The sequence below is a fragment of the Plectropomus leopardus genome, chromosome 9 (genome assembly GCF_026936395.1).
Source record: "Plectropomus leopardus strain MGB_pleo_1.0 chromosome 9, ASM2693639v1, whole genome shotgun sequence".
Lineage (NCBI taxonomy): Eukaryota > Metazoa > Chordata > Actinopteri > Perciformes > Serranidae > Plectropomus > Plectropomus leopardus.
In genome coordinates this window covers 18449785-18465694 of record NC_142184.1, presented here as the reverse complement: position 1 = coordinate 18465694, position 15910 = coordinate 18449785, and the positions used below count along the sequence as shown (strand labels likewise).

The following is a 15910-nucleotide window of genomic DNA, read 5'->3' as shown; positions in this document are numbered from 1 at the left end:
CACAAAAAATATGAATTGTTGTAGAATATTTAGCTAGTTAACAAAGAAAATAGTCAATTTTTTTCATGAACTGATTTTTAAAAACAAAAAGAAGCTATTCAGCGTTTGAGTGTTGATTTAGAATTTTAATGTCAATATTATGATTGAAACTTTAAAGCTTCGAATTATCCAGTATGGCCTGGAAAAAAAACACTAATTTCCTCTGCTCATATGTGTTTTGAGGAAAAATACATATTGTTACTGCAATACAATAAAAATGGCAGATATGTGTGAAACTAAAGATGCCATCCATCAACAGTGTCATCTGATAAATTGATTCTTAAATACACAAAGCAATCTGGTAGTTATTTTGTTGTTTTCTATGCATGAATTAGTATTATTATTTCAATGATTTGATTAAATAATGGAATCCATATTGGAAGCGTACAAGCATAATATAGAACTGATTTCAACCATCTGACCGAATCCTAGTCGTAACCTGTTTATAATATGCAAAAAGAATCTGTTAACCATCACCTTTAAATTTTGCCCTTTAAAACATGTTGCTGCCTCAGGCTAAGCAAGACTTTTTCTCCCTCCATAATACCTGCACTAACAAGTTAAACCAGCTCAGACTACTGGGAGTTACAATCTTCATCCAGACTCAATGACAGCAAACACCGAAAACAGAGAGGAGACTGTCACAGACCGCCACAGGTAAGCACAGCTGCAACCTCCTTCTGACCATTACTTATTCTTTCTTTTTTCATTCGTGTGCTCCAGATCCTGTATAAAGTCTTTGTTACTGGCTGAATTCTGTCTTGGTCTGACATAAGAGTCAAATTTGAGTCTAATGGCACATATTTTTTGTGACTGTTTGACATTATTTTTCCAAAAACTGTTTGTAAAAAAACTTAATTATACTTGGTCTTAGCTGTTGCAAGTTTAATCTCAGTGGATTCATGTAATACATTACATAGCTTCAAACGGGACTGTACTGAGAAAAGCATTTATAACGCGAAAGAAATCTTCCAAGCTTAAAATTGCAAGGGAGACTGTATATATTTTATATATAATCAACCCCAAGTTGAGCTAGAAGCAATTTTTTTCCATTTTCCCAATTCCAAAAGTCAAAAGCAACATACTGTAGATAGAAAAGCTTTTTGTGAGCTCATGGTCAGATCTGAATAGGTTAAACGTTGAGGAGCAGTAAACACGATGCTCTTCCCTCCCTGAGGGTCACTCACAAAAGAAGCTGCATACCTCTTAAACAGCAGACCTACAATTTGACATGTTTCTAGAGAAGACATGTTTAAACATGGGGCAGTTATTTACACCTCACTATAAATCCTTGTCTTTCAGATTATTGGAATGGACTGTCCATTATGGTCAGATTAGTACCAACAGAAATGGAAGAAAGAGAAGAAATAATTCCAAGTACCACCTGCGGTACATGTTTCTTTAATCTTTTTTTTTATTAAGTTATTAGAGTCCCTTAAAGCTTTATTTGTGGATGCAGTTTATTTCAGATAGCTCATATTTTATGTTCTTGTTTTGCTCTTTGTGGTGCCATCTCAGAATGGAGATCAGTGTCACATCCAAAACAAGCAGGATGGCTATTTTCACAAGAGCTTCTCCGCAGCAACAGAGATTCGATCAACCTATTTCTGAGTGTGGACATCAGACAAGACAAGGAGGAACAAGATCGAACTTTAGTAAAGTTCTACAAGAGAGACAACATTCGGTGGACGTCGCCACTTCGATGCAAACTTTTAGGTAGTCACCGATATATTAAATAGTACTGCTTTAAAGGGGTAGTTCTGAGTTGTTCTTCTTTTTTTTGAATTGGGGTTGAATGAGATTATCCATAGTAAGTTTATGGCCTAAAGGAGACGTCAGTCGGCACCCCCTCTGTTTGAAGAAGCAGGCAGGAGTAACACTGCTGTGGACGCAGGTAGAACCAAAACGTGTTTTAGCCACCTGAAAATGTTTTTTGTTAAAGAATCATATCATTTTTTCCCTGTATTTATGATGTTTACACCATTTAATTTTGCCATCAGACAGCCCTTCCTGAAGGGGAATGGACTGGACACTGAAAGTAATCTATTCTCTCTTCAAAGCCACCAAAGTCTCACAAAACTATGTGTTTTTACACATACAGTGTGAGCTCTCAGGGCGTGGCTTGAAGATTGGACTGTGCAGTGTGAGCACATTAATCGAGAGCTTTGGCTATACATCGCAGATGATTCACTCGTACAGAAGAGCTGGAATTAACATCAACATTTCTAAAATCATACAGTGTATTCTCAGCTTAACTGACTGATCGAGGCAGCTCCTGTGTTCCGCCAGGTAAAATTACTGTATTTGTCAATGAAGTCTGGCTTTGAAGAGAGTTCAGATACATTTCAGTCAATTCCCCTTCTGTAAGGGCTGTCTGATGGTAAGGCAATGCGGTAAAAATATTACATTATATTACATTATATTATAGACATATGCTTAAACTGATGTAGATTTTTTTTTCTTTCGGTGGCTAACATCAGTCAGTACATTGCTAACTTGCTGTCTGCTTCTCCAAACTCGAGACATGCTGACCACTATCTAATATGATTAATATACTTACTATGGATGAGTACCTCATACAACCCCACTTCAAAAAATTTGAAGTATCCCTTCAACAAGTGAAAAAATCCACCACATTGATCAGCTAAGTGATCTACATTAAAATAAAGTGTTTCCTCACAGGTGACATTGCAACAGGAAGTGGAGTCGACCGTCACATGATGTCAACAGTGATTTTCAAGCTAATGAGTGGATTTCATATAAACTTAGGTTAGACACCACAACATACACACATAATAACAATGCTGATTCAAGCTATAGACAAGTATTCAAAATTATTGAAAGTATTCAGAATTTATGTACTGTAAGTGATAAACAGGGAAAGGTTCATGTCATTACGGAGGCTTCTGCTGCTATCTACTGTTGCAACCATTTATGCTGTGATGCAAAAGCAGTGAAACTGTAAGTACATTGAAAGTTATTCATAAGCATCATAAAGGTTAATTATGCAATGAGCATCTGTTCATTCAATAATTCCATTTAACCTGGACAATCTGGATAATCTAATAAAAAATAACTTTCTATGTTTGGTACTAAAAAAGATTTAATCATATTTGAAAGATGACTGTCCATTTATGTGAAATTTATGATGATGATAATTATAGTAACAATCACTAATAAAGCTTATCAGATATCAGGAAAGGTGAACTAAGGGTCTAATTCAATTAAATAAACAACTAGTTCTAGTATCAAATTATCAAAATCTACACTGACTACACTCTGTGAAAAGGACATTTTCTTAATTATTTGTTTTATTTCTTTTGAGTCATTAGCGTCGTGTTCTAAATATTCTCTTAATCGTCAATCTGTCACTGTTGCAGGAAATGTAGCCATCACCAAAATCTTCGAAGGTGAGCCTGATCACCTCATCCCCTCAGATTCAGATGAACTGCTTGACAATAACATGTTCACAGTCGCCGGTCGAATGATAGGCCATTCCTTCTTACACTGTGGCCCGAGTTTCCCGGGACTTAGCCCTGCCATTATTCACATTCTCTTTGGAGGTTCATTAGAAACAACACCTGTGACGATACAAGACTGCCCTGACCTCGACATCCGAGACACTGTGAAAATGGTGGGCACTGTGATCAATGCACTCCACAAAAAACATGGAAAATCTACTTACTCTTTACATGTCACTTCACACACTGAACTCAGCATCATGAAACTGTAACTAGTGTAATTTATCCTATGCATGCTGCATGAATAAAACATGTTTTCCCTTATGTTTATCCAGCTTGATGGAGACGCTGAATTAAATGAATTTGACGCCATCCATCAGCTCTGCCTGTCATGGGAACTGCCATCACCAAATGCCACCAACAGGAAATGGCTGTCGAAAAAGCTTCTCCTGCATGCTGTATGTCAAAGTGTTTCTATTTACTTTACTTTAGCTTTTCAACTCGTGTTAATTTCTCCACGCTAGTGCCAAATACACTGAATGTCAATGGATAACATACAGTATAACCTCACGGTGCCCTAACGACTATTCAAAAGAGCATTGCCAACATCCTCAATTTATGGAGGATACTTACTTCTTTTGCTGTCCACCATTTCACCAATTCATTACAAATGGCATTGTGTCACCGAGACACAGAGTTGACATCTGCTTTAAAGAAAAAAGGGACGTCAATATCTGTCTACTTGTCAACTTAAGCAAAATCTGAGAAGTCTGATCAATAAGCAGAACAGCTGTTTTCCAGTTAACCCTCTATTAGCACAAATAGCAAAAGTCCCTCAGCATCCAGAATCCAACAAAAAATCTTCATCAATTCACTTCCAGTTATCTGAAGCCACATAATAACCATCAGTCTATTCTGTATGTAATGTTTTTAAGAGTCATTTTTGGCATTGTAAAAAAAGGTACATAAGAAGACATTTAATAAATTCTTATGAGGCTCCTCAATTCTGGTGAGGTCAGAAATCACACTCAAAACATGTGGCCACGTTAATAAACTTTAACTACATTACCCTCCAATCAAACTCTCTGATAACCCTTTTCTACCACCATGGAACAGGTTCCAATCCAGTTTGCACACCTGATTTTCTAGCTGGAGGATGGAGTCTTGCACGTAATAGCTTTTCTTATTATCAATAGCCGTTGGTCCATGCTTGTTTTATTAGACAAAAACAAATATCAACATCTGATAACAGATCAAAAGCTTGCAAGCCATCAACGCAATCCAACATCTTGCTACTGCTGGTTAATTCTGCCATTCATTTTGACACTCTCTCTGCTGATGACACATCCTTAACTATAATAGTTCCACTTCAAACTGGTGGAAATGTGGGCTGATTCGCTAGATAATCTAGCACCAAGGTTCCAAGAATCCTGAACAGAGTCAGTTCAAGAACTATAGCTACTTTACTGTTTAAAAAATGACCAATAAATCTAACCTCTACCCTCCTGTTTTGCAGGTTATTGAGCGAACAAGGCCTCAAATCAATCAGTTCCGAAAAGGCTTAACAGAGACAGGACTCTGGCCACTTCTCATTCACAGAAGAGATGTAATCCCAATCCTGTTTCCAAGGGAATCAGAGGCACAGCTCACACCTCAGGTACAGTACCAAAAGCACATCTAACAGCTGCAACAGCTGCACCATTGTCTAAAACTAAGAGGATTATAGATTTTTTTGAAGTTACATGTGATTTCAGATGGTCTTGGATTGCATCATATGGCCAACTTCTGTAACTGTCTTCTTTGAGAGCTACCAAGACGAAGACGTTGGCGCGTCCGATGACATGGATGTATGTCGAGTATCTGGCTACTTGAAAACATTTATTGAAAATGGTATGTGCAGTACTACTACTGTTATTGTGATATCTTTTGAACTAATGCAGCATGAAGTCTTTTTTTAGGTGATTCTGTGTCATCTAATCAGCTGCTTTTTATTTTTTTATTTTTTTTTAACACAGCGTCTCCAGCTGAGCTAAAGAGCCTCATAAAGTTCTGGATAGGATGGGAGGTGCCGACCACAGAGATGAAGGTGGAAATAGCTGAGGCCACACTTCCCACAGCTTCAACATGTTTTGAGAAACTGAGACTGCCAAGGCATTATACAACGTACAAAGCATTTCAGCAGGATCTTTGCGCGTGCATATCAACCAGTTACAGTGGTTTTGGCTGTGTCTAAATTGGAATACGTGTGTGGATTGAGTGTGTAAAACTTGACAATGTTCTCCTTACAGTGTGTATAATAAACCCATCTTTATTAATTAGTTTCACTGAATATTTTTGCTTTTACAAAATGTTTCACATTGTGTTCTTCCTTTTCAAAACCGCCCCCCTGCATTACCCACAACTCAACTTGGCCACTCATAGTTCAGATTTAGGTGTGTTTTTCTTGTACTGGCTAATTTAGCCTCAGGCTTCATTCAGAGATGAGGAGCAAGCACGGAGGTCAAGTAGGATCACTTCTTTCTAACTCCACACACCTAGATTTTTTTCATTTCCAAAATTTTTGTTCAGCAGCCTCAGGTGACATCACTTCTGTGTGTTTATCAGATTTTGTGCAGCTCTGTTTGGAGCAAAAACAATCCCAAAAAAAGTATTTTTACCCAAGACCAGGAAACACTGGAGTTTCACTTCAAGTTATCTTTTTACAAAAATGATAAAAAAAAAATAAAAAAAAATCTATGTCCCCAGCCTGCCAAATGTGAATATTTGTTGAAAAAATATTTGCTGATTTTCAATCATAGCTCTCTTTGATAGACGACATGATATTTTGGAGCATTTCTTGGAAAAAGCAAAACATTTAAAAATATAACTTTGGACTCTGGGAAATTGTGACTTTCCCTATTTCCTGTTTTTCTAATAAATAGTAATAGAGTGTGTAGATGTTCTAGGTATATTTTTCCAGGGCATATAATTAAAAGATTAGTTTACTGACTTGGTTTAAAAGCCTGTAATTAATGTGCGGAACTTGTCTGTAATTTTGGTTTAGTAGAAAATAATCTGCCAATTATGCAATACTTCAACTAACCAATAGTTGCAACCCTAAATTCAGACAAACAGTAATTCATATGTTCATACTGGTTATGCACAAACCAGTCAGTATAAAGAGTCACAAATTGTTCGAAGGCCTTCTTTTATTTGTACTGATGTTCAGTACCCACCATGACCACATGATGGTAGCAGAGGTCAATCCCTGCACAGCTGAAAGCTCATCATACTCTGCTCTCTCTGCCAGCATTAGCAAGCGGCTCCACAATCCATTTCTGTGAATGCTTTCTCATCCATTAAGCATATCAGTGTGACCTTTACCAGCTCTTCCCTAAAGGTCATTTAATGTTGTGGTGATAAAATACAAAGGCTGGAATTACTTTGAGATTGCCTCCTATTTACTGTGTAAGAGGGAAAACAGCTGATTTACCATTTGACTCTTCAAACTAATTCTGTTAAAAGTTAACCTCAAGACAAATTAAAAAAAAAAAAAAAGTTTAAACTCATAAGAAAGGCTCATAAGATAAAACACAGAATAGAAGGGGAAAAAACCCTATAGAAATCTGAAAATCAAAACATCAAGAGGAACATGACAAGTCATTGAAGATCATTGTTGATGCAGTCTGCTGGAAGGTTATTAAAGTGTTTACACTTAAACCCACCCAATCAGAGAAGGAAGTATCCTCCATATATTTCTGTCAAAAATCTTATTCTCAGGTTTAGATATGATAAAACATGAATGAACATTACCTCTCATCAGGCAATTTCAGGACTGAGATGATGGTTTTAGAGAAAGACAGTAAACATCATATTCATTACGGCTTCAACAATGTGGAGTTTAGGAATGAAAGACTTTATAATAACTGTGGCAAAAATGATGGTTTGTATAACCGTTTCAAATTTGTATTACCATTTAAACTTTGTTGGATTATAGTAAAGTAAACACTTTCCAGCATCAACCAAAGTTAGCAACAGTCTCCCACACGCAGGCGCAGCAACGTGGCTTTGTTTTGGTATTCTCTTGTTTACAGAGTGGGCGTGGAGCAGGCAAACCCAGTGATGCTACTGGTCCCTCGTTCTCATCCACAGTGACACAGACACCTGAGCAAACTTTTCAAAGACGGGCTATCTTTAATGGTATTGCGCATTTATGTTTTTATATGTTTACATTGAAGTATTAGCTGTGTTATCTTAATATTATGCAAACAAAAAATGCACAGTTCTGCTAATTTTTGTTTGAGTCCAAAGCTCGGTGAAATGATTTTTGTGTATCAGTGTTTTTTAGACATTTTCAATACATTTTAAAAATACCTTGTTTACACTGTTTGCTAAAATAATTTTGGTCACTTTAATTGTGACATGAAATTTTCATAATCTTTCATCTGTGGTGGAGTTCACCCAGTTTAGCTCTTGTATAGTTTAATATGCCTTTTGCATGATTTTATGTTAAATACAGCCTGCAACCAAAGAGAAAACAGCTCAAAAAGAAAGAGGAGGGGATTTTTGTAGACATTTTATACATCAACTGAGCATCCTTTCATTTAATACCAGCAAGGAAATTATTGAGTGAGGCCTGAAATAACTGGAAACAAAAGGAAAGAGAGGGGAGAAAATGCCTTTAAAAATGTAGGAATTTAAGAGGTTAAAACATTGTAATTGCTCTGCAGCGCTTTGTACTCTTCTAATTTTCTTTTTCTGCAATCATAAAGTTATTTTGATTTTCATTATTTTCATATAGTTAATCTTTCTTGCTTTCTTGCTTCTCATGTGTTTCTGGCTGTAATTGATAGTTGGCATAAAATATTTCCACTGCGCAAGGCGCTACATGACTTTTCAATCCAAGTTCCCTCCCAATTCATCTCTCTCTCTCTCTCTCTCTCTCTCTGTGTGTCTTTCTCTCTCTCTGTCTGTCTCTCTCTCTCTCTCTCTCTCTCCCTCTCTCTCTTGGCCAGTCACTCAGAAACTCTCCTCCTGTTGCTCAACACACATTACGTTTGCGGACTGAAGCTGCAACACCAGAAGCTCCTCCCTTTCAACACATCTGGAACAAAGTGGAAAAGCGGAGAAGCACATGCCAGCAACAACTCTGTCTGAGTCAATTTGTATCAGTGGAAAAAAGTCCTAAAAATTGGGTTAGAAAGAGAAGTTACTTTTCTCCTGCAGGCTTAAAGTGCAGCTCCTCCACCTAACTTTGGACTGCTGGCTTCCTGAACACACCCCAGTGCTCCATTTCTCCGATCAAAGAGTCAAGCTTCAACCTGTCCATCATCACTGACTGACAGCACCTAACTGCAGGTAAGTAATGTTAATATATTACAGCCAGCTCAAGCTTCCTGCTTTCTGCTTGCTTCTTGCTATATCTAATTTCCTACTCTTTCTGCCGATGCATGATGGGAAAAACACAGCCCACATGTAAAGACATTTGCCGTGCAAGTCAGTTTGTTTGAACAACTATAACACATTAGAGGTTGCAAAGGGGAATCAAAGTTTAACTGTGTTGTTAAACAGTAACACAATGTGGGAACTCATGTATGTTCTCCTGTGTGGGCAAACTGAGTGTAAAAGTTGGCGCAGAATATTAAGCAACTCCTACTGCAATATTTATCTCGGCCTAAATCACACAGATGTCATATGCAGTCACATTTACTTCATGAGCTGACTTCCTGATTTGTTGTGAAGTTTCCAATCCTTACTTCTCATTCACTGTTTTAATTGAGCATTCCTGTGAAACTGTCTGTGTCCCCACACGTCTTAACTTGTTGAGCTGTTCTCAACACAATTCATCTTTAACAACGCAGTGCAAATATCTGGATTGTTCATGTAGTGAAAAAACAAGTTACTGTTTAAAGCAAAGACTTGACATTCATTTTCCATAAGACCAGAAATCATAAACTGTCTTTCTCAAAAAAAAAGTTTGTTGAACAATTGAGGCTTTAAAAACCTTTTAGTCTGTCAACTGAGAAGTTTCCCCTCTCTGTGCATTCCCCTCTGTGGTCAGATTGACAGCTGTTAACCCTATCGGTCCTGTGACCATCTGTCAATAACAAGTCAGAGCTGTCAGTATCTGTAGAAGTGTGAATAAATATTGACTTAACTGACTACATTGTGTCGTCATATTCCTCTCCTGCTATCTCACCTTCTGTTTACGTATTTTGTTCATCCTGGTGCTTGGAGTTGTAGTCATCCTTGCATCATGACACTCATGTCCAAGCTTCTTTTTCTACTCCACGTTGATCTTCTTGAGTCCAAAACAGCTGTAAAATGACATGAGTGAGTTAGAGAGTTATTTGACCAACCACTTTGAGTCATATTTTCCTGGTTTGGCTGCTGGAAAGCACTAAAATTTTATTTTTCTACCTATGCCTGGTACAAAAACATTCCCAATATTTCTGCTTTTACTGGCACTGAAAAGTCTTGTTTCCAGGAATGCAGAGTATACAAACCTTTAAATAAAATAATCCTCAAAATGCTTTCCTCTATGTTTCATATCCTATGTTTCTCTTGCACCACCGTTTCTCTGAACCTTACCCTTAGTTCATACTTCTGTGGTTGTGCTTGTCAGTTTGTGACGAAACTACATTGTTTCAATTTCAATTTTTGTCACTTATGACACTAAAAGCATAGACAGAAAGTTGACAACTGTTGGAGCAAACAACACAAATAAAGCTAGAAAATCCGATGCAGAAAAAAACAACCACAGTTTTTTCTGTTTTGATCTGGCTTTACATTAATAAGTCTGACTTGGTGGTGCTTATTATATGATATATAACAGACAATGTGCAAAACAATTCAATCCACCAGAACCCTGACGTTAACCTCCTATTGTAATTATATAAATGTTTTATATGTAACGTACATGTATACTGAATGTACATCACCAGAAATGATAAAAACCATCCATTCCAGTTACATCCCAGAAGACAGCATTTTCTTCCCAGTCAATCATCTCTTTTAAGATTTCACTGCCTGGCCTTTGAATAACCCCCAAAAACAGACTGAAACAGTCTGTGCTCACAATGACAGAGGGTCACAGTGCAGCAGCAGCCAGACAAACACAGCTCCACCCATTACTTCACTCTGAGCTATGATTAAATATCATAAAATAAGCTCATTTTCACATTAAGTACAGCTTTGCTGACAGTATTAAAGAAGTTCTGTTTAATTTCAGGGTGTTGTATTTACTTTTAAAGAAATGGAGAGAGATAATTTGGCGGGCTGGCTTCTCTGGGTGAGTCTCAGGATCACACGCTGTATATTCTGACTTAAAAAAACAGGAAGTGTGTCTAAAGTGGATAGGAACACCTCCATACTCTGCTCTGAGAGCTCAGCTCCGTCCTCTCACCAAAAGAAAAAGGAGTTGCAGCTGTTTTTTCAGTGTATTTCCTGCCCAAAAGAACAAACCTCAGCTCAGTTTTGGAGGTCATTAGAAGTGATGCAGAATGAGACAGACAGGCGGGCAGAGAGTAGACGGCGTGAGTCAGGGGAAGAGAGGTGGGAGGGTTTTTCACGGTCAGGAATGTGCGGATACACGAGATTGGACAGGGAGGGTCATGCTGGGAAACACAAGGAGTAAAAAAAGGCAGGATGCCAGGTTTTTTTTTTTGTTTTTTTTTTAACATTCCACCAAGTTTAAGACTCCTCAGAAAATCATATTTCCACATTACTTCCACACTGGCTGTTGTCTCCAGTCTTCAAAAGAGAGCCAACTGCCGTCTCTCGCAAATTAACCTCAGAAAAAAAAGAGGAATTCTTCTTGTATTTTCTGCTTCACTGCTGGCTTGCTGGTCTGTTAGAGAAGCCGCAGAGAACTGGCAGGAGTGAAATTAAAGTCTCTGGGTCTGGCTTCACTAAGCCAAAATTACAAGCTACCGAATCTGGATGTTTTAAATGGGTTTCTAACAACAGAAAGTTTTGTAAATGTCTTTGCTTGCTAGCTTGTGTAAAGGAATTAATTAGCTCATTGTTCCCTTTGTTATTCTATTGAAGGCTTGGTTCCAGACATAAATTAGCAATATTTTAATAAGCAATATTTTAATTGTATGCCCTGGAAAAATATACCTAGAACATCCATTAGCCACAGTCACAGATGTTCACTCTTTTCTAGCATTTAATTCACTGCTAGAAAGTGCGGATCTTTTGATATGTGAATACATATCTACTCTGAATATTTAAAACAGTTTCAATACTCATTTTCTAGATCAAAACATTGTTACCAGCTGCCCTTTACCGGTCTCTCTCTTATTGTTAATGTCTGCTGTAGTCATTCTTCTGTTCTCCGCTACTAACCAAGAAAATAAAAGTCACTGTTGTCATGTTATTGCCTTTTTACATTTATCTTTTCATAAACATATCAAATTGTAGGCCGCCAATGCAAATGCTTTCCCATGGTATCAAGAGTGTCATTGAAAAGTAATATTTTCAAAGGTAAGGTCAAAGTTAGAAGTTCCAGAATAGTGACCACTTCTGTTGGCTGTTCCTTTCTAAAACTGTCACAATCACCGTCTTTGATAATTAAGATATGGGGAGGGGAGAAAAAGCTGTTATCACAGTGTGTTCGTATGTGTCTCTGTCCATGCTCAGGATGCCATTAGGGGGAGGAAACAAGTGTGTGTGCTGTAAGAAGACAGTTTATTTTGCAGAGGAGGTGCACTGTGATGGCGGGAGCTTCCACAAGTCCTGCTTCCGGTGCAGTGAGTAAACTCTTTGCTGCTTCCTGTCATTGTCAACCGCTGAACGTCAGACATTGTCACATGTCATTACAGTCACAAACAATACTTAACTAATAGAGTGGTGCAGGCATGACTTAGCGTTTTAGCACTCCCAATTCCCTTGCCTCGAGATCAGAAGGTCTGTGGTTAACACAAGCTTAAGAGACTTGAGCCTTAATTTTTGTACGCTTTGTTCTATGACATAAAATATGTCAGTAAACACCCCACTCATGAACTTTGAAGCTTTTAGGTGTCTTAAAAAGGGCAGTTGCCAACAAGCGGCTAAATGAGACTACAAAACATCATCAAGTCGAACACTGCTTTACAACGTCGTTGTGGTGACATGTGACCATAGTGATGTTCGTTTATAGCCAAACATTGGCTTTTTCCTTCTGGTGATTGCATTTACACTTAGAAAATCATAAAAGCTGCGTTCTTTTGTAAAGATTATCTTGCTGAACAAACCATATAAGTATCAACTTGTTTGTCGCAGAGCTTACTTTCTGCAATAATTCAAAGTCCAATGGAAAAATCCAATTCGCTTTTTGACGAGGGAAAGGCAACGCTAACTTCAGTGTTCAGCGGCCTACAGAATAACACTATGACAGATATCCTATTATATGAAGTTCGGGTGTAAATAAGCAGGTCTTATAAGAGACTGCCACCCTTTGATTATTAGGAGCCAAAACTTGACAAGTACAATTTTTTAAAGAAAGGTGTCTAGCAAGCACCTAATCCTAATCTACCTACACTAACAGTAAATAGGCGTGTAATTTTACCTCTCTCTTAAAATCCTAAATATGCATCACACATGTAAAAAAGTGAGATTACATTAAAATAAATGTGACACAACAAATCCAGAAAACAGTATTTTTAAGTGTTTCTCTGCTTCAACTTAAAAAATATGTTGGGTCATGGAGTTGAGTGAAGTTATTTGTGTTCCTGCGTTGTAATCAAACATTCCTGTGTTGGAATTTAGATGAGACCATACTTCTTCATTAGAACTGCTCCATAAAAGGAAACAGTTAGGAGCTTATCAAAATACATGAATGTGCTCAAAAACATGTGCACAAATATGCAAAACAATAACATATATGTATGTGTGTGTGTTTTTGTGTGTGTGCATGTGAATGTGGTTTTGCAGTGGTGTGTGGGAAGAACTTGGACAGCACAACTGTGACTGTTCATAAGGATGAAGTTCACTGCAAGTCATGCTATGGCAAGAAGTACGGGCCAAAAGGCTACGGTTATGGCGTGGGAGCAGGGACACTCAACATGGACACGGGAGAGTCTCTTGGGATTGCACCCGAAGAGTGAGTAACACACTGACATACAAACACTTCTTGACCTCTTATAAAGGCCCTTTAACCACGGTTTCTCTCTCTCTTCCTCAGACCTGCTCCTCATCGTCCCACCAGCAACCCAAACCCATCCAAGCTGGCTCAGAGGTTTGGAGGGTCAGACAGATGCCCTCGCTGTGGCAAGGCTGTCTACGCTGCTGAGAAAGTGATTGGAGCTGGGAGTGTAAGGAAAAACATACACATGCTGGTACATATGCATGCTCGCAAAAACACAACCCTTTTAAAATGGATCTTCTATTTATTTACAGGCGTGGCATAAGATTGGATGTTTCACTTGTGCTTCGTGTAACAAGAGCCTTGAGTCGACCACACTAGCTGATAAGGATGGAGAAATCTACTGCAAAGGTAAAACTTCACTCCCTATACAAAAAGAAGCTAAAACAAAATCATAGCATCTTACAATAAATTTACAAAAACCCTGTATTTGGAACTGCACAATAATTCTTCAAAACACATTTATAATAGACTGCTGTCATGAGTTGATCACAATTGTACACAAGACCTATGTCTGCAACTGTGATCCCATACACATCGCCTAAACCATGCAAATATACCCGATCTGATATAACAAGTTTATGTAATTCCATAGGTCTTATTTTATTACTATGTATCTTAATGGAAACTTACAACTGCATTTAAGATCGCTCTGAGAGATAATTTGTGGTCAAGAGGCCAAGAAGTTGTGGCTGATATCTATTTTGAAAGCTGTAACAAAAATCAAAATTAATCCCCAACTATAGTCAGTCGGTCAGTTGGAGTTTTTTTTAATAAATATTTTTCTGGTTTCTTTAAACCTCTATGACAGTAAACTAAACATGTTTGGGTTGTGGACAAAGCAAAACATTTCAGCATGTCATCTTGGGCTTAGGGAAACCTTCATGGAAATGTTTACAATTTCTGACATTTCATAGAACAAACGTCTCATCAATTAATCGAGAAAATAATAGACAGATTAATCGGCAATGAAAATATTTATTAATTGCAACTGTATCTATTATAAGGCACTAATAATCCTACTGTAGTTTTGGTGTATACTTATTATATAGTATGTTGTGTCAGACCTGTTTTCAATGCTGGTCCAGAGACGTAAAGCCAGGCAGGATGATTCATCTTGATCCATTTAGGCTGCATTTGTCTGAAAGACATGCAATATGTAATACAGCAAACAGTACTGACACAACATACAAAGTGTCACTATCAAAGCAGTAAGATTACACATCCTACACTGGTGTGCTTTGAGTGAATGACTGAGTTGTAATAAACACAAGAATACAGCAGAGGGCTCCCTGGTACATAAAGATATCATCAAGAACGCAACAATATAACTGTGAGGAATATGAAAAACAGCTCAAAAGCTTGTTTTGTTTATTAAGTGCTTTCCTTTAATGTTTTTGTATATATTGAATTGAGAGAAATGGTTAAGCACTCCACAAACCATCAGCATGTTTGCAGGGTGTTCATGCATTTCATGTTCTTGTACTCCATGTGTTGACTGACTCATGTTTGAATTTAATATTAAAGAAAGAAAAAAAAAGCCCAACACAAAGCTTCTGTCAGAGTTTATCACTCTTTTTTGCAAAGTTATGGTTCATCTTTTGAGATGTTATCACAGCCTTAGTTCAGTTTCCTTAAAAAAAAATAAGAAAAAAAAGATATAGGCTATTCGAGGTTGTGCATTTAAAAAAAAAATGTGGCCAAAATGTGGCTCAGCTTTTATCTAACTAGCTTTGAAGTTTCGAATGCTAACACATGGACAAACTAAATGATACATTGTTGACACCATATCGTATTGTGTTTTTGACATTACCTTTATTTCCAACAGCATGTTATGGCAGAAACTTTGGTCCCAAGGGATTTGGATACGGACTGGGAGCCGGGGCACTTTCTCACACTCAGTAGAGGCCACACTGGGATGTTCTTTGACAGATTTCCAGAAAGCTGCACTCCTGTCTTCTTCCTGCAGAGGCCAGCCTGCTGCCAGGAAACACGCACCTGACAGACAGACAGACGGACACATGCTTGATTAAAAAGCTGCATTATTACTGTACAGTGGAAAACACCATTTATTACTTATATAGGCCAAACATGATCACCAGTTCTGTTACAGTAACATTATCCACATTTAATGCTAAAACATTACTTTTTCTTAATGCTGCATTGATGATTTGCACTATCTGCTCTAAATGTTTTTTATCTCTGCAAATGAAATCTCAGTATCAGATTATATGTAACAGAGTAAATGCTGTTTGCTCTGCTTTTCAATTAGCATGGTAAAAAAAATAAAGATGAAATATGAAGA

At 37.6% G+C, this 15910-nt stretch overlaps 3 protein-coding genes across 7 annotated transcripts in view; 2 read left to right on the top strand and 1 right to left on the bottom strand.

Moving 5' to 3' along the window:
• Positions 1-9801, bottom strand: part of nav1a (neuron navigator 1a) — a 125380-nt gene extending 115579 nt beyond the window's left edge. For all 4 annotated transcript variants that reach the window (XM_088082132.1, XM_088082137.1, XM_088082138.1 and 1 more), the window contains exon 1: positions 9679-9801. The gene's annotated coding sequence lies outside the window, so the exon portion shown is untranslated. The remainder of the gene's footprint in view (positions 1-9678) is intronic.
• LOC121947385 (G2/M phase-specific E3 ubiquitin-protein ligase-like) lies at positions 624-5815 on the top strand. Of its 2 annotated transcripts, XM_088081476.1 has the most exons (9): positions 625-696; positions 1342-1428; positions 1558-1755; positions 2722-2808; positions 3420-3673; positions 3836-3958; positions 5017-5157; positions 5255-5390; positions 5516-5815. In XM_088081476.1, exons 2-9 carry the CDS (start codon positions 1365-1367, stop codon positions 5731-5733), a joined length of 1221 nt encoding a protein of 406 aa, XP_087937602.1. In that variant the 5' UTR covers positions 625-696; positions 1342-1364; the 3' UTR covers positions 5734-5815. The 2 variants fall into 2 exon arrangements, with proteins under 2 accessions (XP_042348353.1, XP_087937602.1); XM_042492419.2 differs by lacking the exon at positions 1342-1428 and having other exon boundaries at positions 624-696.
• csrp1a (cysteine and glycine-rich protein 1a) lies at positions 8522-15910 on the top strand. The gene is made up of 6 exons (XM_042492421.2): positions 8522-8837; positions 12123-12232; positions 13395-13563; positions 13645-13774; positions 13860-13956; positions 15434-15910. The coding sequence occupies exons 2-6, from the start codon at positions 12124-12126 to the stop codon at positions 15508-15510; spliced, it is 582 nt and encodes a 193-aa protein (XP_042348355.1). The 5' UTR covers positions 8522-8837; position 12123; the 3' UTR covers positions 15511-15910.

Bases quoted from the DNA above. Each gene is read 5' to 3' on its own strand.
- LOC121947385 (XM_088081476.1), top strand. From the start codon at position 1,365: ATGGTCAGATTAGTACCAACAGAAATGGAAGAAAGAGAAGAAATAATT. The intron at 1,429-1,557 runs GTACATGTTTCT...GTGCCATCTCAG, and splicing joins AATTCCAAGTACCACCTGCG to AATGGAGATCAGTGTCACAT. The intron at 3,959-5,016 runs GTATGTCAAAGT...CCTGTTTTGCAG, and splicing joins AAAAGCTTCTCCTGCATGCT to GTTATTGAGCGAACAAGGCC.
- csrp1a (XM_042492421.2), top strand. From the start codon at position 12,124: ATGCCATTAGGGGGAGGAAACAAGTGTGTGTGCTGTAAGAAGACAGTT. The intron at 12,233-13,394 runs GTGAGTAAACTC...GTGGTTTTGCAG, and splicing joins CAAGTCCTGCTTCCGGTGCA to TGGTGTGTGGGAAGAACTTG. The intron at 13,957-15,433 runs GTAAAACTTCAC...TATTTCCAACAG, and splicing joins TGGAGAAATCTACTGCAAAG to CATGTTATGGCAGAAACTTT.